General features: G+C 34.2%; 1 protein-coding gene across 1 annotated transcript; it reads right to left on the reverse strand.

Annotated features, from left to right (window-relative positions):
* Positions 1 to 21,905: 21,905 nt before the first annotated feature.
* Positions 21,906 to 22,573, reverse strand: LOC131076637 (EG45-like domain containing protein). Its single transcript, XM_058013937.1, has 2 exons — positions 22,399 to 22,573; positions 21,906 to 22,249 (listed from the first exon to the last, which is right to left on the reverse strand). Exons 1-2 carry the CDS (start codon positions 22,559 to 22,561, stop codon positions 21,906 to 21,908), a joined length of 507 nt encoding a protein of 168 aa, XP_057869920.1. The 5' UTR covers positions 22,562 to 22,573.
* Between the last annotated feature and the right edge of the window lie 534 nt (positions 22,574 to 23,107).

Below are 23,107 nucleotides of genomic sequence, written 5' to 3' on the forward strand. Positions count from 1 at the left end.
AATGAACTTTGTTATTTATTTTTTTATTTTTTTAAAGCTAGTAATTGGAGGATTGAGTGTGCAAGGAGTGAATGATTATTGGAACATAAATGGTAACTAGTGCGCTTACCCTAATGATCTAACAATAAGACTCCATAGAGAAAAGCCCAAAGATAACAAGGCATGCCATATAGATACAACTGAACTAATGAACTAATAGTATAAAGTTTTTTTAATAGTCAAATGATATTTAATAGTGAAGGGTGGCATTAAAATGGTATTGTCACTCTCTCGCAATTGTCATGCCGAACTAATACCCTATAATTCAGCATGACAATTAATTTTCTTTCTGAAGGACGTGTTCCTTTCGACTGCGTCTATTCTCGCTCTAAAATGGATCTTTCGTACAGCATGTTAGCGACAGGTTAGTCAATCACAACCGTTAATTGCAAAATCAATGGTGTAAAACATGCGACTAACATGCATGTTAGTCAATCTTTACTATCATTTTGGAGCAAGAATAGACCCGTATGTTCCTTCCTAAATTTGTACACGATCTACTAAGTTGACATTTAATTTAATATTACTAAATATCAGGACGACTATTTGACATTTTCATGATAGTGAGTACCAATTTTCTTTTGTTTTAACATAGGTCTTCAACATTATTAGGAGCACCTTTTTTTTTCATTGAATCAAAGAAAAGTTACAAATAATAGAAGCTACAAGAAGTTGTTGTAGCTGGAAGATGATAACATAAATTAAAACAACATAAAAGTCTCACACTAGAGCTAGAAATAGGGATCCGGAGACAAACATTACATGACAACAACAATACAAATTTCTTTACACAAGCTGAACTGTTGATCTAAAGATGATTACAAGGCATAAACATGTCTAAATAGTTTGCAAAAGTCCATATGACAGCTGATCTGAAGTTGGATCACTTGCTCTCTAAGTTGCTGAAGTAGGGCCATAGCCGAATCATTTCTCTTGGTCAAATTTGGAAGTTGTGACTACAACAAAGCAATTTGAAAAGCTATATCAAAGTAAAGCAATAAAATACTAGTTTATAGAGCGTACCAATCCCAATGTTAAGAAATGTTTTTTACCTCGCCTTTTAAGATTGACTTTCTTCCTTCAATCCGTTTCTTTAGACCCATTCTTTAGGTTTGTGGGGTGTTTATTGTCAGGAACCAACATTCCTAATACTTTTCAGAAATTTAATGAAATGTAGGAGAAGAGCATTTTTTTTATCTTTTTCATTATTGTTTATTAGTTAAAAGTCTATTAAGAACTTATTTAGAGGGTCAATAGATATCTATTTTTTGAATGGGAGTTTGTAATAGATCAATTATACAACTTTATTGGTAGCAATAATGCACAATTATCGGGACATTTGTGCACAAGAATTGGGTCAATTTTACAAATTTTTTGGTTGTCAAAGTGAATAAGTATTGGGGAAAAAGGAAATATGTTTCAATGAGACTTTAAAATGACCACTTTTTGACCCTTGCACCTATAATATCGTTTTTGTTTACTACCCTTAAGCCATAATAATAGGTAGCAGCAATTAAGTTGCATATGAAGACAACAAAAAAATCATTAAAATACAATGTACTATTTAAGACCTTAGAGTGTGTGAAATTAGCTATAATAACTACTATTCTTCTAAATTATAAAATATAACTAGTTTTTTCTGGTAAGCAACAAATGGTGTTCTATCGTGATTTTTAGTAATTCTATTTTAATATGTTGCAAATTTGGTTTTTTCTAATTAATTTTTGATGAGAAATGAAGGTGGCATTTATGAACTCTAAAAAGTGTTGAATGTTATAAAAATAAAAAATTAGACATATAGGGGAAGAGCACCAATAGTTGAGCATGTATGAATTGTTGTGACAGTTGTTGAAAGCTTTTTTTCCAGAAATAGTACAAATAAAAACTATTGTTTGAAACATAAAATATCAATTTTTGTGTGTTTATATATTAATAATTACAATACATTGCATCAATATTTGTGACTTCAAAGTTATTATTGCTATGAAATGTACAAATAGTTGTAAAAAGTAGCCAATCATGTGATGCCACATCAGCTGTACAAGTATAGGGGCCTCTTTTGCATGCCTATTGGTCTCACTTTTTTTCTTGCACTGTTTTGGACACCTTGGCAAAAAGCATGCTGATGTGGCACCATACTTGATGATGTGAACCTGAAACCTTAACTTTAGCTATAAGCAGGGGACTTACCAAGTAAGCCGCTGTAAAGAATTGGGAGTTATTTGAAATTTTCACGTAAGATTTTGAGAAGCGCAAAGCTAGGGTGCACAACTACTGGGCCCTCTCTCCTAGATACACATTAAAAAAAAAGTTACTAAGTCGAAATAATCTAATGATTTACACTTTGTCTCAATATTCATTTGCAGATCAACAAAAACTTATCATAACGTAAAATCAATGAATCAAATTCCATGATAGGTCATGTTGGTTTCGAAAACTAACGAAAGAAAATTGATTATTACATTTATAAGAAGCAAAGTGTTGAGATATTTCACTAATCACAATAATTTCAAATTCCATAATCAGATCAAATAGTCAACAAGATTTTTTTACATTCACACAAAAAATATATAAAGAGCTAACATAAATTAATAATCAATGATAGTAAACAGTAAAAGGCGTCATGCAAATGGTATCATATGGTCATCCGCAGTTCTGTCCCGATTTAATCCACTGATTAAACAAGGCATTAGGGACAGGCCTGGAATTTGATAGGCTAAATGGCCATTTTTCCACTTTTGAACCGTATTTGATAGCTTAAAAAATTAGTAGAATGTATGCATTGACATGCTATTTTTTTCTAAAACCATATAGATGACACTTAAAATTATAAATAAACAATAAAAAAATATAGTAGCTATATATATCATAGAATATTATAATTTATAATATTGATATATATTAGTTTAGAATGTTTATTATAAAAATATAAATTTATTTAGAATATTTTGAAATGGAAGGATGTAGCTGTTTCTAATTTTATAATATTTTAATATAATTTTTTAGAATAGTTCTATTTTTTCATATGAATTTAGAAACTTGTCATAATTGAAATGGTAGAATATAATTGATCAAATATTTTAATATGAATTTTTATAATATATTCTATTTTTTTATATATAAATTTAGAAACTTAGTCAATTTAATTTTTTAAATATATTTAAGAAGATTGTTAAAGAAACTTTTCATAATATATATAATTTTAAAATTTTAATATTTATTATTACTAAATTAGTAATTATTAATTGACTATCATTTAATGTTAATATATAATATATATTAGTGTATTAATTTAGAAACTTATTTAGTAAATTTAAGATTTTTGCATATATTACTAATTTATCACTATTTTCTCATTAAGGCAATGATTTTCATTTCTTCCCAAGAAAAATTTGCATTTTGGTGTGGCTTCAATCTACTACTTTTATATTTTTTTGACAATTAATATTTTTCTTAAAACATCAAATGAAAGGCATTGAAATGACTAAACCGTCATAAAAAATTCACATGACAGGTAAGGGTGACCGTCAAATTCCAGGCCTGATTAGGGATATAGTATTTGGTGTTGGTACTCAGTTTCAAAGTGAATTGGAGAAAGAAGACCTTTGGTCAGATGGACAGAGTAATAAATTACATAACAAGGCATCTGAACCATCCATACAGTATTTACCTTTCAATATAGTATAACTTTTTGTATACACACCTCTTGGCATTAAAAGATATATCATTTTGTTTTTAATATAGAAAAAAACTTCTATTTAGACATCGTAAAGGTCTTCTGGAGGAGAGATTAATGATGTATTTTGATTTCACTGTAATAAATATTTAATCTTGAGATAGTTATCACGGTCAGTTTTGAATATATTTTTTCTTATTTGTTTGTTTGCTAATAGTTTTTAAGGATTCAAAGGTATATTTTGAAGATGAAAATTTAAATTATTGTATTGGTTATTTTTAATTATTGATAAATAGAATAAATAGGAAAAACCCTTTAGTCCACCAGTCATAAGAGACTTGGCGACTAAACGTAGTCTTCACAAGACTTTTTTGGCAAATAAGGTTTCTCCGGTTTCATTGGAAATCTCGAGGGGAGCAGATGCTTCCCCTCAGGGTCAATGAGGTTTTTATCTTGGAATGTTAAGGGCTTAAATGCCCTTAACAAATGACACTTGATTAAGTCATAAATGTACTTAACGAAGTGTGATGTGGTCATGGTACAAGAAACTAAGTTAAATCTCTCTTCTACTGATAGGTTATTCTCTTCTTGGAAAGTGTGGAATTTTTGTGCTTCTCCCTCTTGAGGTGCTTCTGGGGGTCTTGCGATCCTTTGGAAAGATTCTAGTGTTCATTTCTCATTAATTGCTTCCTCATCCAAGTGGATGCTTGATCTAGTCAAAAGTAGGATATCTAATTTAAAATTTTGGCTATTTAATGTTTATGGGCCGTCTAGGGTTTTAGAAAAAAGAAACCTTTGGGAATTTTTGGCCTCCCTTGTTGCTCCGCTACATAATATTTTTCTAATTTTTTGGGAGGATTTTAATACAACTACTAGTTTGAATGAAAACACTAGGGGAATCATCCCTAACAAGCATTCTATGTCAGATTTTTGCCTCTTCATTCAGTCATTAAATTTGGTCGATTGTAAACCGCTTAATGGGACATTTACATGGACCAACATGTGTAGAGACTTTTGCCAAATTTCTGAGAGATTGGATCATTTTCTGGTTTCGAAAAACTGGTTCAATTCGGGATAGGACTTTGTTTCCTCAGTTCTCCCCTTTACTGGATCTGACCATTTTCCTATTGAGTTTACTATTTTTGAGGACAAGGCACCTCGGAAGTTACCTTTTAAGTTTGAGCCAATGTGGTTTCGGGATCAATCTTTCCTACCTTCATTAAAGCAATGGTGGTACTCTACTCTAGTCTTTCCTGGGTCCCAGATGTTTCAGCTTGTTAAGAAGTTGGCCTTCTTAAAGTAGAGGATTAAGGTGTGGAATGTGTAGCATTTCAAGAACATTTTTGGAGAAAAGGCCAGGATTCAGGAAGAAATTGAACAAATTAATAAGAGCATTATGGCTTTAGGAATGTCCTCTCTTTTGTATGATAGGTTGAAGTTGTTGAACTTTCAACTTACTGAGACTTTGGCTAGGGAAGTATCTTATTGGAGGCAGAAGTCTAGAGATCTTTGGCTCTCCCAAGGGGATAGAAACACTAAGTTTTTTCATTCCTCATCTAAGTTCAAGAGGCAGCGTAATCGAATTTCTAGTATTACTGACTCTAATGGGAATGATTTGGTGGATGAGGAAGAGATTTCTTCCAAAGCCATTAGGCTCTTTAAGTCACTTCTTACAGTAGATCTAGTTGTGTTAGATAATGAGATTGTGCAATCAATCCCCTGTTTAGTTTCTCAAGAAGATAATAAGAATCTTATGGCTCCCTTTACTTAAGCTGAGTTGAAAGAGATAGTCTTTTCCATGCACCCAGAGAAGGCCCTGGGTCCGGATGGGTTTACGGCACTATTCTTTCAAAAGTGTTGGGAGTTTATAGGGAATGACGTATTGTTAGCCTTGGAGGAATCTAGAAGAAATAGGTCTATTCTTAGAGAGCTTAATACTACTCTTATTGCTATCATTCTGAAGGTGGATAATCCTACTTTGTTTTCGGATTTTCGTCTGATTGCCTTGTGTACTACTTTATATAAAATCTTTACTAAGGCGATTTTGGTTAGGCTCTCTAAGCTCCTTCCTTGGATTGTTTCCCTGGAATAGGGAGGATTTGTACCTGGTCGGGAAACATCTGAAGGTGCAATTGTCGCTCATGAAATTTTGCACTCCATATCTCAACAAAAGGTTCCGGCTGTGATACTTAAGCTAGACATGCTTAAGGCTTATGAACGGGTTATTTGGCAGGCTTTTAGGGTTGTTTTGCATTGATTGGGTTTTTCATGTTGTTGGGTTAAGTGGGTGTTTTATTGTATATCATCTACTCACTTTTCAGTTTTGGTTAACGGTTCCCCTTCAGGTTTTTTTGCTTCCTCTCGAGGACTTAGGCAAGGGGATCCTTTGTCTCCTTTTCTATTTATTCTTTTGGTAGAAGCGTTAAGTAGGGCCATATCTAATGCTACAACATCCGGTTTATGGTCAAGTATTAGAATAGATGACCTCCTTTCTCCGCAATCCCATTGCTTGTTTGCAGATGATATGCTTCTGTTTGGGGTAGCCTCTCTAAGGGAGGCTCAAGTTATTAAGAAATTTATCTATGATTATGCAGCTTTTTCTGGACAAAGTGTTAATAATAATAAGTCCAAAGTCCTTTTTGTGAATGTCTCCCCTCTAGTTAGAGATAGACTCTTTCGCTTTTGGAATTTCTAAGTAGAGACCCTCCCGTGTGTATACTTGGGCATTCCTTTTTTTCTAGGGCTGGATAAGGCTTCCTTTTGGAACAAAATTGTTCATACAATATCCTCCCGAATCTCTTCTTGGAATCACAAGTGGCTTATGATGGCTGGTAAAATTCTTTTAATTAAGTCAGTCTTGAATGCCATCCCCACATATTTGATGTTTGTTTTGCAGGCTTCCCCCCAAGTTATTAAGAGCATTAAGGTTTCCCTTAGGACCTTTCTTTGGAATGATAACTTGGGTGATAGGTCGAGGATGCCTCTCTTGGCTTGGGACAATATTTGTCATCCCAAAGATCTGGGGGGGTGCGGGTATTCATAATTTAGCTGCTCAAAATAAGGCTTTGGGGGCAAAATTGGTATGTAAATTATATGTTGACCCTCATAGTAAATGGATTACCATCATGTTTGCTAAGTATTTAAGGGGTGCTTCTAGAGAAAGGATTTTTACTACTTCATCTCTTCCAAAAGGTTCGGCATTTTGGAATTTTTTGGTATCTTGTAGGATGGTTATTTTACCACATCTATCCTGGGTTGTCCATAATGGGAAGAAAATCCAGTTTTGGGATGATGTCTGGAATGGGCACTCTACCCTTTCAGCTATCTAAGACTAGTCTCCTTTGTCTAGGATTCTATCAGAGCTTTGGGGGCCTTTTGTTGCAGATTATTTTGACATTGTCTCCATTGGTCCTTGTGTGATTGCGAAATGGAAGATTATCCCTCCCTTGTCTGTTGATAACAATCTTATACTGGCTTTTGTGGCAGAACTTCACAAAAGACCCCTTGTTTTCCAAAATAAAGAGGATTCCTTGGTTTGGATTAAGAGTGTTGTTGGTTCATATTTAGTTAAAGATGGTTATAATTCTTTAGTTCAGACTTCACCTTCCCTTGCTGGCCTGCTAAGCTTTTTTGGCATCCAACTTGTCTTCCTAAAGCAGGATCATTTGCTTGGCTAGCAGTCCAAGATAAGGTTCTCTCTAGGATGCGTTTGGACAAACTTGGGATTACAGTTGTATTCCCTTGTGTTTTTTGTGGTTATTGTATGGAATCCATGGACCATATTTTTCTGTTTTGTCCATTTGCTTCTAAGTGTTGGTATTGGTTATTTGGCATGTTTGGCTGGTCTTCTGCGATAGGTCCCAATCTACTCTCGCATTTCATGGCCTGTTCCTTATTTTTTTCCTCTTCGTTCTATTCATCCCTTTGGGTTGTGGCCCCGTCACTGGTGATTTGGAATCTTTGGCTCGAAAGAAACTCTAGAATTTTTAATCATAAATATGTCACTTTGACTGAAGTAATTGGTAAAATTCAAACCTCCATCAGTGAGGTGGTTCTTTCTTTCATCTATAAAAACTTAGATCACCTCAATTCTTTCTCTCATTGGGATAATTGGGTCACTTGGAAATGGTCTGCACTTCGTCTAATGCCTTCCCATGGGGATGTATCAGGTGGCCTATCTTCTTTGGTCAAACAAAAATTGGCTAGATGGACTCCTCCTCCATTCCCTTCATTCAAACTTCAGTTTGATGGGGCTTCCAAGGGGAATCCGGGAAGGTCTTCTATTGGAGTAGTTATTTTTTATCATTCTTCAAAAATCATCAAAGCTATGGGTAAACAAATTGGGTATGGTACCAATAATGTGGCTGAGTTTCAGGCTTTATCCTTTAGGCTTGATCTCGCTCTTTCATTAAACATTAAAGACATTGTTATTGAAGGTGATTCCATGGTGGTGTTTCAGGCGGTTGTAGCTAAGAAATGTCTATCTTGTCAAGTACAATATTTCTTAGATCACATTCTTCAGCAGTTAAAATGCTTTTCCACTTTTTATATCTCACATTGTTTTAGGGAGATCAACGTCATTGCGGATTTTTTAGCAAATAAGATTGTTGTTGAGGGTGTTGATTTCTTGGAGGTTTCTCCCTTGGACATTCCTACATCTTGCATGAAGATCTTTTTTTTAGTAGGTGGCCCTCCTTCTTCGAAACCTACTTCACTATCTATGCTTTGTTAGTATATATAGTAAAGGTGTTGGTCTTCATGATAATATTTGTATTATTGATATCTCATGTTACATTTTCTTCATGGAGTACGAAGTTTGTTGGGGTTTCTTCTATTGGTCTGAGATGCCTATTGTGTTAGTGCCTTCTCATGTCTCCTTGCTTTATGTGGTTGTTACTTCCCTATATGGCTATAGGGGGGATGTTGTCCTACCTTATGGCAGCATTCCTATTGTAGTCATATTTGGTAGTATCTCTGCACAAAGTTTGGGGGTAGGAGGGGTATCTTTATGATTGGATGGTGGAGTTTTTATTTCTCAGTTGAGTGGTCATCTTTTGGTTACCTTGGTTGCTGGGATTTTTTAACTTCTTTCGTAAGTTTGGGATCTCTTTGGATTTCAACAATCCTTACATATTAGTCAATATCTATACGACAGGGGTACTTGAATAGTATTTGTTTGATCCTTTATTTTTGGTAATCATTTTTCATTGTGACTGGTTGTTTGATGCCTTTCCATGAGGTTTTCATACCTTAAGCATTTGATTCTCTCTTCATTTCATATGGCATCATGGTTGATCTGCGATTCAGGGAGTTGTTTTAATGATTGGGGTTATTATGGTATCAGTTGGCTCTATCATTGCATGATCAACTTCATGTTAGCAACGTTCTCTTATGATGGGTTAATTATGATATGGTGTTCTTGTTCTTTGTTATATTATTATTGCTGAGCAGTTATGGCTTTCATTCGATCTTTGTCTTTCTTTTCACTCTAACATCATGTTTTGTTTTCTATGGAGAATCCTTGCCAAATTCGGTGGATGGTGGCTTTTTTTGAGGAATTGGAAAGAGTAGTTAATGTGGTATTGCAGAGGGTTGCTTATTCTGATATTACTCCTTTGGTTGTTGCTTTGGATTATTCTTTGGATCGGTCTCATCCTTCTTCCTGAGGTTCTTCAATATCCTTCTTTGCTTCTTATTTGGATATGTTTATGTTTTCTCACCATATTTGTGATGGTAGGATCTCTTATTCTTGGTTCTCTCATGGCTCTGAGTTTTGTTTTCTTCAAAGCTTTGGATTCTTGTGGTGTTTAAATAGGTTGGATTTAGGGGTGATGGCACTAAATTTTGGTGGACATTCTTGGCTCCATCTTCAAATGCTCTCTTCTAGACTGATTCTTACAGCTTCCTTTATATCTAATGCAGATGGCAATGTATTGCAATGTATCTGGGGGGTTTGGTTTGCCTATGGGCTTTTTGTAATGAGTAGATAGGCTTATTTTCCTTCGAGCAATACTAAAGGGTTTTCTTACTGGTTCTTTCCCTTCAGTGCTCTTTGAACCAAACACATGTAAAATATATATATAATCAATATAATTTTAGTGGTCTCATCCACTTTTATCAAAAAAAAAAAATGTATTGGTTTTTTTAAATTTTGATTTAGGACATGGGAAAAGATATAGTTCATTTGCAAGGAAATGTTGGGAGCATTTTCAAAGTAAATTAGATTTTCAATGCCCTAAACTCCAAAGTCTATTGGACTAGTTTAGAATATGGAATGGATTGAGTAAGAAAGGGACCTTTGCTAGTCTTTGGAAAATAATCCTTTCAACAGTGATCTAGGAAGTATGGAAAGAAAGGAACTGTAAAAATTTTCAAGATAAGGAACTGTAAAAAGCATGATCTTTACTCTATGGGATGATGGGATGATGAGGATATCTAAAGGTTTAATAGTTCCCAAAATATAGGGGGGAAAAGTGATAGGATATCCACGATAGATAGAAAGAAAATCAAGTGATCACCCAGCCAAGCTGGTTGGATTAAAAGTAACTTTATTTGGATAATTAGATGTATTACTGCATTCTCTAATAATTGTTATCAGGCAACTATTGTTCTAGACTTTATTCTCACATCTTTTTTCAGATTGTCTTTCTTTTCTTATCGCTTTAAGTCTTATCAAAGAGGACCACCAAAACCATCGACCGAGTCCAATGAATCAAAAAGCAACTAATGTAAATTTAAATTTGTAACAAATTTGGACAAAGTCAAAGAGTGTTACAATGGTTGGTATATTCTTTTTTATCAGCTACTCATTGGTAGTATATATTCATTGCTAACTGCTTCATTCAAAAAAAAATTTAAAAAAGACAAAATGATTAAAGAGCAAGATAATCAAGAAATTAAAAATTAGATTTAAACATAATTGCATTAAGTTGAGATTTAAAGAGATGTCTCAAAAAAATAAATTCACTAAAGTTAAGAATTGGACAAGTAAATACCACTAGGGGAAGCATAAAGCTAGCCTCGCAAACCCACAAATTTTAAACGGTACATAGGATTTTGATAAAAATAAAATGGTTGTCTCTGTATGCGACTTAACTACACATAGCTATTGGTTTGGTTTCTGGTAGTAACTATGAATGTTGTGGGATCCATTATCCGTACAAGGGTTAAAAAGTACATATTTCAAAGTGTCGCCCAATATCTATTTAATGATGCCGCAATAACCCTGTACTTAAAATTGCCAACACTTTTGCACAAATTCCCCATTAGTCATGCTCTATAAGTACCAATAAAGGTGCACAAATGGACCAATTGTGGTTCAAAATTGCTAAAAAATGAGCGGTTGTTAGTACATGTGAAAATTATTAATGGACTTTTAGTTACTTATTTTTTGGCTTTTTTAATTTAAAGTTGGTAATTGGCGGGTTGGGTGTGCAAGGAGTGAATGGTTATTTGAAAATGAACATGAATGGTTTGTGAAAATGAGATAATTTTGTGTGTGTGTGTGTGTGTGTGTGTGTGTGTGTGTGTGTGTGTGTGTGTGTGTGTGTGTGTGTGTGTGTGTGTGTGTGTGTGTGAGTGAGAGAGTGAAAAGGGGACATGACTAAAAATCAAGAAGATAGTCATATTCTTAGAGATTTGAAAGATTTTTCATAACTAAAATTATAAACATCATAATTCAAATAAGTCTATTCTAGCCCATACCTCCATTTTCAGTCATCATCATTTTTCAAAACACACTATTTTTTCTCCTCAACAATTTCAAAGAGATGAGCATGTTCTAAAACATACTCTTTTTAGTCAGAGATATTTATAGCTATGCCATTTTTAATGTTTTGGCACAATTCGTAGCACTTGTCATTTTTAGAGCTTGAAGTCAAATATTACTAGGTCATCTATTATCAAATCTCTTTATGCAATAGATGTGAGTTCAAAGTGATAGCTTGTAATAATTTGTATCTTAATCTAATTAGTAGTCGCATAGTTTAGTTTAGGATTGAAGGATAAGATATGATAAGAAAAAATGCATTGCATGCAATCATTTATTATTAGAGTAGAACTTATAGTTGAATTCAATTATTTTCACATGTAATAGCTTTTTAAACAACAGATTGTTGTTTTGCACTCAATTTCTAGTGATAATTCTGATGTTTGCTTCTTGCCAAAATTATTTTTTGTCTAGTATTGATGATTGTTAGTCTACAATTTATTACTCATTCAATAGAATTCATTATGTTATTTTAATATTAATATAAATATAGAATAAATATATTATTCATTTCCGTTTCAATACAATTAGAAGATACATGAGAAAAAATCTACCAAATTTATCAACATCCATTATTTGAACACTAAATTCCTTTGATATATTCAATCATTAGCTTAAAATTATGTTGAGGGATTCACCTAGCACTTTCTAAAGTCTTAAGTTTAGGGGTCGAGGATATTTGTGACAACCATCAATTTCTAACAACAAGAATTAAGATCCTTTGACTATTGTCATTAGGTTTGTGTCCTACACAAAAAATTACAAGGATCCTTGTAATAGTTTATAGCCTCAAGACAAACTTAAAAATAAGATTAATGAACAAAAAAAGCTTTAAAATATTAAGTTTTGATATTTCAACTAACAACATGGAGGTGTAAATGTATTGTGTGATTTTTAAATTTTTTAAGATGTCTCCAATAAATATATTATAAAAAGTTTAAATTATAGAATGAAATAAAAAGGTTTATGTTTTTGTTAACCTCTCATATTTTTCCTTTTACTGACACAACTTTTATGCTTTAGACAAATACCATATACATTTAGTTAAAGAATAAATATAGATCTACTCTTTGGATATGAAATGTCCTTGAGAATTATACAAACATTTAGAAATAAACTGCACTACTCTCTCTATTTATAAATTTTGAGTTTTTATTAGATTCACAACAGTTTTTATTAGATTCACAACTTTCATTAGCATTTTTCTTCTTCTTTATGTTGAAAGGATAGATATCTTGAATTGCTTTTAGCAATTTGTTGCTATTGAAAGCTCTGATCATAGATATATGGGACATACATATACTAAGTCATGAAATTATACTCGAAAAATTATAATATTAAAAATACCTTTCATATTGTAATATTAAATAACACATTTGCTACTATAATATGGTGTTTTTTTTAATTTAACATCACTACTATATATATCACTATTATGATATAATCCTGAATGTATCTCTGTCCCTAGAAGTGTCTTTATAATTCTAGGTGTATTTCTATTATGCTAATTCTAAATGCATCCCTGCAACTTGATTCTAAATGCATCTCCTATTAATCTAGAATGTTATTTACCGGTTATTCTATTAAATTTCTCTTGCGGTATAATTCGAATTCTATTTATTCATGAAATATCTATTTTGGTTTAGGGCGAACCAATTACAGATTGCTTGCTGGTGGCGAAGCCTGGATGTGCTGGGTGCGCTCCTCTCCTTCCGCGAATCTGCTTCTAACATAGCTATTATTTGCCTGTACGCGGGAGCTACAAGCCATACGCATCCGAGTGTATATTCGCGTCTCTTTATCCGTCGATGTTAGATGCACTATCTGCTATTAGTCCTTCACCCTCTCCGTCCTCTCTCCTCGCCCTTCGTGTATCCCCGATGCAGTATTCATAGGCATCATGAGATGCTTCCTCTGCAATCGTGACTCCCGGGCGTGGCTCTTGGTTTTGCTATGTCCAGTTTAATTCATTTTACGCATAACCATTTATTTGTTTATACTCCTATTCCTTTACTAATTCGATTTGTTTCTTTATTTATTAATGTACATTCACAAGGTCCCATTCCATCTGGCTTAGGTTTACTTGTCAATCTTACATAGATCTTAGCCAGAACAGGCTTAGTGGTCCAATCCCCCTTGTGAGCGATCTCCTATCTCTCGTCGTATTAGATTTACATGATAATCAATTGGAAGGTAGTATCCCATTCAGTTTAGGCAAAATTAGAACGCTTAAAAGCTTATTCCTTTCCGACAACAAGATAAGTGGGGACCCTTCCCTTCCATTTGCAAACTTTTTCACTCTTCAATAACAACATGAAGGAACAGTTTCAGATCAATTTCTCTTGCGCAAAAGTTCAAGGTTGGAAGAATTCGACTTGTCTTATAGTGGGTTGAATGTCCACATTGACTCGGCACCTTAGAATCCGCCTTTTCAGCTCCGGACATTGAATTTGAGGTGGTGTAAAATTGGAGACCCAATTCCCAGCTGGATTTCAACTCAAGTTGTACTTGAAACTGTGGACATATCAGATGCCAATATTGTGGAAGATCTTCCATGTTGGCTATTGGAATTTGTTTGAACCTGTCCAACAATCATTTGGAAGGTCCTCTCATCGTTACATCAATCTCAGTTCGAATGCAGGTATCGCATCTATCTGTAAATGAACTGCCTGAAGTAAATTTACAGGTTCTTTTACTTGCAGATAACAAAATTGAAGGAAGAATACCAATTTCACTAGAGACTCTGACATCTCTAAGTCTTCTAGATTTGTCAAATAATCGGCTAACAGGAAATATCCCTGTTTGTTTGGAAAAATTGCAATCTCTTCAAGTGCTACATTTGGAAAACAAACTACTTATATGGAGAGATCCCTACCAGCTTGGCCAACATCTCAAGACTTGTAATACTCAACCTGGCAAATTATGAACTGGAGGGTGCGATTCCTAAGGAGATTGGGAACTTAACCAGGCTTGTGTCTTTGCATCTTGAAAAGAACAATGTGCAAGGACTCCTTCCTCCATCTTTAACAAAACTTTCAAAACTGCAGGTGCTTGACGTGGGAGAAAACAATTTGACAGAAAAAATTTCAGATTGGATTGCTAACTATTCAAGTGTACAAGTTCTTGTTCTAAGATCAAACAATTTCAGAGCCAAACTTATAGAATCTAACTCGACCCTCCTGTTCTTATAGCCAACTGATTAAGAAAATATAATAACAGAAAGCAAGAAACAATAACAGTAAAAACAATTGCAGCCAAACACAATTAATCTCAGAAATAAACAATGCTCTTTTTTTAATGCAGACCCTTGTTTTTCAAGAAGAGATTCTTTATTGTAGAATACTCAGAAATTACAAAGCTATTAAATAAATAGTTTTGTTGTGCTTCTAAAAACAAAATTCCAAAGATCCTTAAAGAGCATGCACAACATGCATTATTCGGAGGAAAGAGTTAGCTATATATCTATATTAAAAACAGATTATACATTGAAACTAAATAAAGTTTCCCAAACAAAATAACTTGCATGGACATGCATTATTGAGTCGAATTTAGAACTAGGAGATTATAAACTATTTCTTTTCCTAAATATATAAAACTATGAATGGTTGTGCATGATCAATGGATGGATTTCGGTGCAGCTTGGAACAAACGGTGGAACTAGCAGTTTAGCGATGCATGGCAATTACTTTGTGTTTGATAATGGAAGCCAAAAAAAGTGGCTAGGCTCAAAGCTGCATGAATAGCATCAATCATCCACATACTCCCCCTTGATGCTGAGAGGGCTCACAATTTGATCTCGAAGTTTCAAAAACTGAGCATTTGCAACTGTCTTGGTGAAGATATCCGCTAGCTGATACTGAGTATTGATGTGCTTCAATTCAATTTCTTTCTTCTGCACCAAATCTCGTATGAAGTGATATTTCATATCAAAATGCTTTGTTCTGTTGTGATGAACCGGATTCTTAGCTAACTTGATGGCACTCACATTGTCACAATAAATCACTGTAGGCTGAATTTGCTTTTCTCCAATTTCTTCCAAAGCTTTTCTAAGCCAAAGAGCTTGTGTACCTGCTAAGGTAATTGCAACATAATCTACTTCTGTGGATGAGAGGGCAACAATACTTTGTTTTTTTCAGCTCCAAGTAATTAATCCAGAACCAAAAGAGAAACAATTCCCAAATGTAGACTTACTAAGGTCATCCATACTACCTCCCCAATCTGAATCACTAAAGCCTACAAGATTGAACTTTTTAGAAGAGTGGTAATGAATGCCAAAATTTAAATTTCCTTTCACATACCTCAAAATCCTCTTGTCTGCCTTCATATGTATTTCAAATGGATTTGTCATATACCTTGAAATAAGTGAAATTGAATATGTAATATCAGGCCTTGTGTGGGTTAGAAATATCAAGCTCCCCACAATACTTCTATAAATTGTCTCATCAACTAAATCAGCACCATCATCTATGCATAACACATCTCCATGAGCACTTGGAGTGGAGACAAGGTTACAATCGATCATATCAAATTTATTCAGCATATCCTGTGCATACTTTGTTTGACAAATGAAAATCTCATCCTTACTTTGATAAACCTCCATTCCTAGAAAATATTTCATCAGACCAAGATCTTTCATCTCAAATTCTTTCATCATAGCAACTTTGAATTCATCTTTCATCTTAGAACTACTACCCATATACAAAACATCATCAACATACAAACTTATGATTAGAATATCAATACCTTCTTGTTTTTAGTAAAGGGTAGGATCACTTTTACTTCTCTGGAAGCCATTCTCCTAAAAGTATCCATCAATCCTGGCATACCATGCTCTTGGTGCTTTCTTGAGGCCATACAAAGCCTTCTTCAACCTATAGACAATATGCCCTTTTCCATATACTTGAAAACCCTAGGGGTTGTCTGTTTTTGGAAGCATAACCGTGAGCGTCAGCAGTTGTGTCAGGGTTTGCTCAATCCCGATTGGTTTCACCTCCTATTCGATCGACTCCTTACTCCCCTCCAAACCCACCAATAGCAATGAGAGAGGCACCACCCCCCGCTATGGATGAATCAACCGAACCTGCTTTCATTAGCAGGCTGATTAATGGCAGTGGGAGGGACTATAGTTGAGAGAAGATTCAACGGCTGGCAACTACCTTTGAGAATAGTAGGGGCCCGCATGCACACCCAGATCTGAGGAACGGAATAGAGATAAAAGCTAATGACTAGCTATAGATGGAACTATCCATGAGCGCATATGATAGTGTCATATCCATCTATATAGGGTGCCCTATATAGAGATAGCCCTAGAGTCTCATTGGCATTAGCATTGGCACAGTATAGTCGTTGGCATTGTTTTTAGGTGGGTGGGAGTAGCTATAGATCTCTAATTTGGCCCCTCAAATTATATGGGATTCGCAATTTAGATGCTGATAGGGGGACCTCGACCCCACTCCACTTCTTCTGAGCTGCTAATGAAATCAGCATTCTTATGGTCTCTTGTCTTGCTACTGGTGCAAATGTCTCTTCATAATCAATTCTATACTTCTATGTGAAACCTTTAGGAACTAATCTTGCCATGTGTCTTTCAACACTCCCGTCACTATTAAACTTGGTCTTATAGACCCATTTGGTGCCAATCTTTTTCTTATCATGTGGAAGTTCTATTAACTTCCTAGTGTCATTCATTTAAATGGAATCCATCTCTTCTTCCATGGTTTGCACCCAAACCTCATTAGTAAATGCATCTTCAAAACATGATGGTTCAAAATCAGCCTTGGCTAATAAAGCAAAATTCACTGTCTCACCTATTGGGTTTTCTTCATGTACTTGATTTTCACTCCTTTGGTAGATATCACTCAATCTCCTTACCTTTCTTGTAGAACTTGGAGAAGAAGTTGGACTTGAACTTGGTACTGAAGAACTTGATGAAGAGCTGCTAAGTGGAGTTAAACCACTGGATACAGAAATATTAGTTGGCTGCTCATGATCAATATCAGCAATTATATCATCATTCAAAATATATTTTAGCTTCTCAACATGGCCTTTTTGATGACCATAAACTCCCCCTTCATGAAAAATGACATATCTTGAGACAATAAGCTTGTTAGTGAGGGGATTATACAATCTATAAGCCTTTCTTTTCTCACTATACCCAATAAAAATACATGACTCACTCTTTGCACCAAACTTCTATCTATTTTGATTAGGTACATGCACATAAGCCAAACAATCAAAAACTTTGAAATGATTAACATTAGGCCTTTTTCCATACTAAGCTTCATAAGGAGTAATCTTTTCTAGTGCACTGGTGGGGCTACAGTTGAGGATGTACAACGTTGTAGCAACTGCATCTCCCCAATGAGAATTGCTCAATCCCTTGGTTTGTTACATGCACTTTGCCATTTCAACCACAGTACAATTCTTCCTTTCAGCTACTCCATTCTGTTGAGGTATGTGTGCAGTAGTAAGTTGCCACTTGATGCCATTAAAATCACAATAACTTTGGAAAGCCTTTGAGAAAAATTCTCCTCCACGATCAGTCCTTAAACACTTGATCTTGCATGCTTTCTCATTTTCCACAAGAGCTTTAAACTTCTTGAATGTATCTAGGGCTTCAGGGTGAACTCACAATACTGGCTCCCACTTTTTGACCAACTTTGACACTTATATGAATATTTTGAAAAAAACCTTCACTTTCCGACACTTATAACTTTTAAACCGTTAAGAATTTGAAGATGATATAAACTAGTGATTTTTAACATCTTGTTTGTAGATTCTAAATATATTTTTTATAAATTTGTTTGAATAAAATTTTATTGATTTTTCCATCTCCCTGAAAAAGTATTTTTTTTACAGCAAACAACATTTTTTAAGAGTGATGTGTATCCCGAAATGCATAATTTTTTTTTATAAATGATAAAAACTTAATTATTTTGAATTTTAGTTTGTAACATCAATACCCAGGGCATGTAGTTGGTTTGATAGTGATATGTTGATTATTTTTCATTTTATTAAGTTTTGAAGTTTGACTAATTATAATTTAGATATAGGTGTACGTTTGAACACATAACTTGTTCTATATATATCAAAATTCAATTTTCTTTTTTTTTTAAAAAAGAAAACATCAATACCTAGTGCATAGATATTTTTCAAATTTTTTTTTAGTTAGTTTACTATTTTTCCCAATGCATTTAACAAAGAAGTTCATGTTCGGTGAAAAACCTACATTCATAAGAAATAAAATAAAAATATATTAATGAAATTAAATATATTAAAAGTTGTACTATTTGGAAAGATTATAATAAGGACTAAATACTTTAAAAAAAAACTTTTAAATGAATTAATTTGACCCCCCAAAAGCTAATGTAAAATTGGTTTTTTGTCAGCATTTGATGGATGCAAAGGAGACTCCATTGCAAGTATGATTTAGAAGTAGAGAGGTTCTATCCAAGAAATTTTGATCTAAGAGCCTTTGATTTAACTCTCTTCAATTAATTACTTAAAATGGGACCTCTTAAAGCTTAAATCATTATATTTCCTAAAAAATGTATGATTTCAACAAAAATCAAGATGTACCAAAAAGTGGGAACCAGATTTGTGAGTTCACCCTTCATCATTGGTCTTTAAAGAATATACCCAACAATTTCGTGAGTAATCATCAATAAAAGTGATGAAATATGATGACTTGCCCAAACTCTTAATCTGCATAGAACCATATATGTCTGAATGAACAAGCTGAAGTGGGTGATGGGCCCTCCATGCATTACCCTTTGGAAACTTTTCCCTTGCATTTTTTCCTTTAGCACAACCTTCACAAACCTCCTTGTGTTCCTCAACCTTGGGGAAACTAGAAACTAATGCATGTGAGGTTAGAAACTTCAAACTATGAAAATTTAAATGCCCATACCTGAGATGCCATAACCAACTTGAATCTTCATAAGCCAGATTTCCAGGGTTGTTGTTATGTTCATCTAAACTCAAGGGGGACATCCTATTTCTTGTCATAGGCACAAGAGTGATCACCCTATTTCCCTTATTCTTATCATAGATAGTACATGTCTTATTCTCAAAGACTACTTTATAATTTTTCTCACATAGTTGCCCAACACTTAACAAATTGCACTTCAATTGTGGAATATAATAAATATCATGAATACTCTTAATACCTTCTTTTGTTTGGACCTCCATAGCTCCTTTGGCAGCAACCTTCAACGATTTATCATCACCAAGCTAGATCTTGGATTTGAAACTTCCATCCTTTGTTGAGAACAACTTCTTATTCCCTATCATATGGTTAGAGCATCTAGAATCTAGGTACCAAACATCTTTACTAGTATTTTTGCCCTTGGCATAAGATAAAAATAAGTTATCAGGAGGATTCTCACTACTTTCTTGAGCATAGTTAGCACTTTTACCTTCTTTCAATCTGCATTCTCTTTCAAAGTGGCCATACATGTTACAATGGTAACAATGAACATTTCTCTTATCAAATCTGCCTCTACCTCTTCCTTTTGAGCCACCTCTACCTCTTGAAGAATTTGGCTTTTCCCTTTACCTTGGCCTTGATCGATTTTGACACTATTGCTTCTTGCATCTTCATTTTTTGTGATTTGTAATTTAGAGGAAAACGCTTTCTCTACACCTTCAAAAGAATATTTCAATCTTTTTTCATGAGACATTAGGGATCTAACCAATTGATCAAACTATAGTTTTGTCAAATCCTTGTTTTCTTTTATGATTATTGCTACATGATTCCATCTGGGTGTCAAAGATCTCAACACTTTTTTTATCAAAACTTCATTGCTTACAATTTCCCCAAGTGTAGCCATTTTATTGACCACATCTTTGACTCTGACACAATAATCACTTATACTTTCAGCTTCTTGCATCTTCAAATTCTTGAATTCTCGCTTCAATGTTTGAAGCTTGACCACTTTAACTTGATCACTACCCTGGTAAGCTTCTTATAGAGTCTTCCAAGCATCTTTAGCGGTTGTTGCTCCTGATATTGTTTGAAATAAGCTCTTATCAAGAGCTATCTGAATGTAAAATAAAGCTTGAGCATTATTTTTCCTTGCTTCCTTTCTTGTTGTTCTTTCATTGGTTGTAAGAGCATTCCAATCAACTAGCTCCTCATAACCTGATTCAATAATCTCCCACAAATCTTTTCCAATCAAAAATGTCAACATCTTAATGCACCAATAATCATATTCATTCTCGTCAAATTCTAGAATGGGCATATGGTTAGAATTCAATATGATTAACTATGGCGAAATTCCAACTGTAAAACTTTAACCCAAAACAATTTTACCAGCTCTAATACTACTTGTAGAATCTAAATCGACCCCCTAGTTCTTATAGCCAGATGGTCAAGAAAATATAATAATAGAAAGCAAGAAACAATAACAACAATAAATATAGCAGAGGTAAAAACAATTGCAGCCAAACACAATTAATCACAAAAATAAACAATACTCTATTTTTAATGCAGACCCGTGTTTTTCAAGAAGAAATTCTTTATTACAGAATACTCAGAAATTACAAAGCTATTAAATAAATAGTTTTGCTGTGCTTCTAAAAACAGAATTCCAAAGATCCTTAAAGAGCATGCACAGCATGCATTATTGGGAAGAAAGAGCTATATTTCTATATTAAAAACAGATTATACATTGAAAACTAAATTAAGTTTCCCAAAGAAAATAACTTGCATGGACATGCATTATTGAGTCGAATTTACTGGGAGATTATAAACTATTTCTTTTCCTAAATATATAAAACTATAAATGACTGTGCATGATCAGTGGATGGCTTTCGGTGCAGCTTGGAACAAACGGTGGAACTAGCAGTTTAGTGATGCATGGGAATTACTTTGTGTTTGACGGTGGAAGCCAAAAATAGTGACTAGGCTCGAAGCTGCATGAACAGCATCAATCATCCACAAAACTGCCTCCACATATAGGCGCAATGCCCGAGCTTCGAGTCTTCGACCTTTCTTCTAATCTGATTTCATGTCACCATAGGCTGCCATTACAGACCATTCTTAACAACCTCAAATTTAATATTTTTACTATTCTGGCAGCTTGGCAGGAACTAAGCTCCAGTGCAGCCTTTGTTAATGTTAACATAATATTTTTTTTAAATAGCAAATATTTTTTGACATGATTTATCAACATTTTGTGCTCTAGTAAGCATTGGATAATTAACTTAGAGAATTTTATCATAGAAGGAAATAATCTTCCCATATTTCCTCCAAGTATTAGGTATAATCATTTCAGAATCTCTCTTTGCCTTTGATCTTCAAATACACCTGTATTTTACATATGAAATTATAATCTGACTTTGTTTTTAAATTCAATAAAAAATAATACCAAAAATAGTGTAATCTAATTTTTTTTGTGAAAACAATATTTTATGATATTTTTATACGATATTAATTTTTATTAAGATCGTATAAATCGAAGGTGCCAGCGCACCCTGATCATAGTTAATGTAAACTTTGCCAGCATCTGGATCAGCAATATCGGCAAAGGCTTGCCGAGATAAATCGAAGGTGCCCGCGCATCGGGCGGGACAATGATCAACAATCTTCACGACGATGGATCCACTCTTGCATGGCTTCAGAACGCCTTGATTTGTTGCGTCGGTGCATGTGATTCGGTACTGTCTTCCACAAGCGGCTCCATTGTCCCAAATTGTGTCGCTTGCCGCTGCAAACAAATCTCCTGCTGGAAATTGATCCGGGTCATTTCCATAGCACGCCGTTGCTGTAAAACAATAACATGCTATTAAACTCGTCATATACAAGAACACTGGCGACTAACTTTTATCATAATGTTCAATCAATCACTATTCCATCATCCATAAACGGCAATACCCATCATTGAATTCAATAACAATTAAAAAATATGCTTACGGACATATGGAGAAGTGTAAAATGTGGCAATTCCTTGCTCAGCCATAGAGCAATACCATTTCCACATAAAACTCATCACGAAGACAGCCCGCCACATGCTAGAAATACCTCCGCCTGCCATTCTCTCCCAAGACTCTCTGATTCTCCTGCTCAATTCTATCATTCGTCAAGAACAATAGAGCTGCAATTTGTGAATGCTGAACATTGGAATTGGGTATGTATAGAATAGAATACAATAGGGGCTAGGGTAACCTAGGCTTGCATCATGGGTCTAGTCAATGGTGGCTACCCTTGTGCATATGATGCACGGATCATTGCGTGTTTAACTAGTATATATGAATGACCTTGACCAATGCAGATGAATGACCTTGACCAAAGCAATTATGAATTAAATTTATTGATTCTTCCGTGATTAATGGTCTCGAGTCTGGACCTCCATGGAAGAATTTCTAGATGCTATTTTTCCCATCCTAGTAAAAATGATATATTTGTATGTAAACAAAAACACAAATAAATACAACCTTTTGGTATCATAAAATGGTGAAAATTGCTGCAGAAGCGGTTCTTCGTATAAAAATCTATGCATAGGAATCTACCCACATTATTTTATTCGATGGTCAATAATTTTACACTGCATCCCAAAAAGTTATAAATAATTGTCTTAAAATCTTGAATTAGATTATTTTTAAGAATAGCAATAGTAATTCAA

This window comes from Cryptomeria japonica, chromosome 5, assembly GCF_030272615.1.
Source record: "Cryptomeria japonica chromosome 5, Sugi_1.0, whole genome shotgun sequence".
Lineage (NCBI taxonomy): Eukaryota > Viridiplantae > Streptophyta > Pinopsida > Cupressales > Cupressaceae > Cryptomeria > Cryptomeria japonica.

Bases quoted from the DNA above. Each gene is read 5' to 3' on its own strand.
- LOC131076637 (XM_058013937.1), bottom strand. From the start codon at position 22,561: ATGATAGAATTGAGCAGGAGAATCAGAGAGTCTTGGGAGAGAATGGCA. The intron at 22,250-22,398 runs GTAAGCATATTT...ATTGTTTTACAG, and splicing joins TTACACTTCTCCATATGTCC to CAACGGCGTGCTATGGAAAT.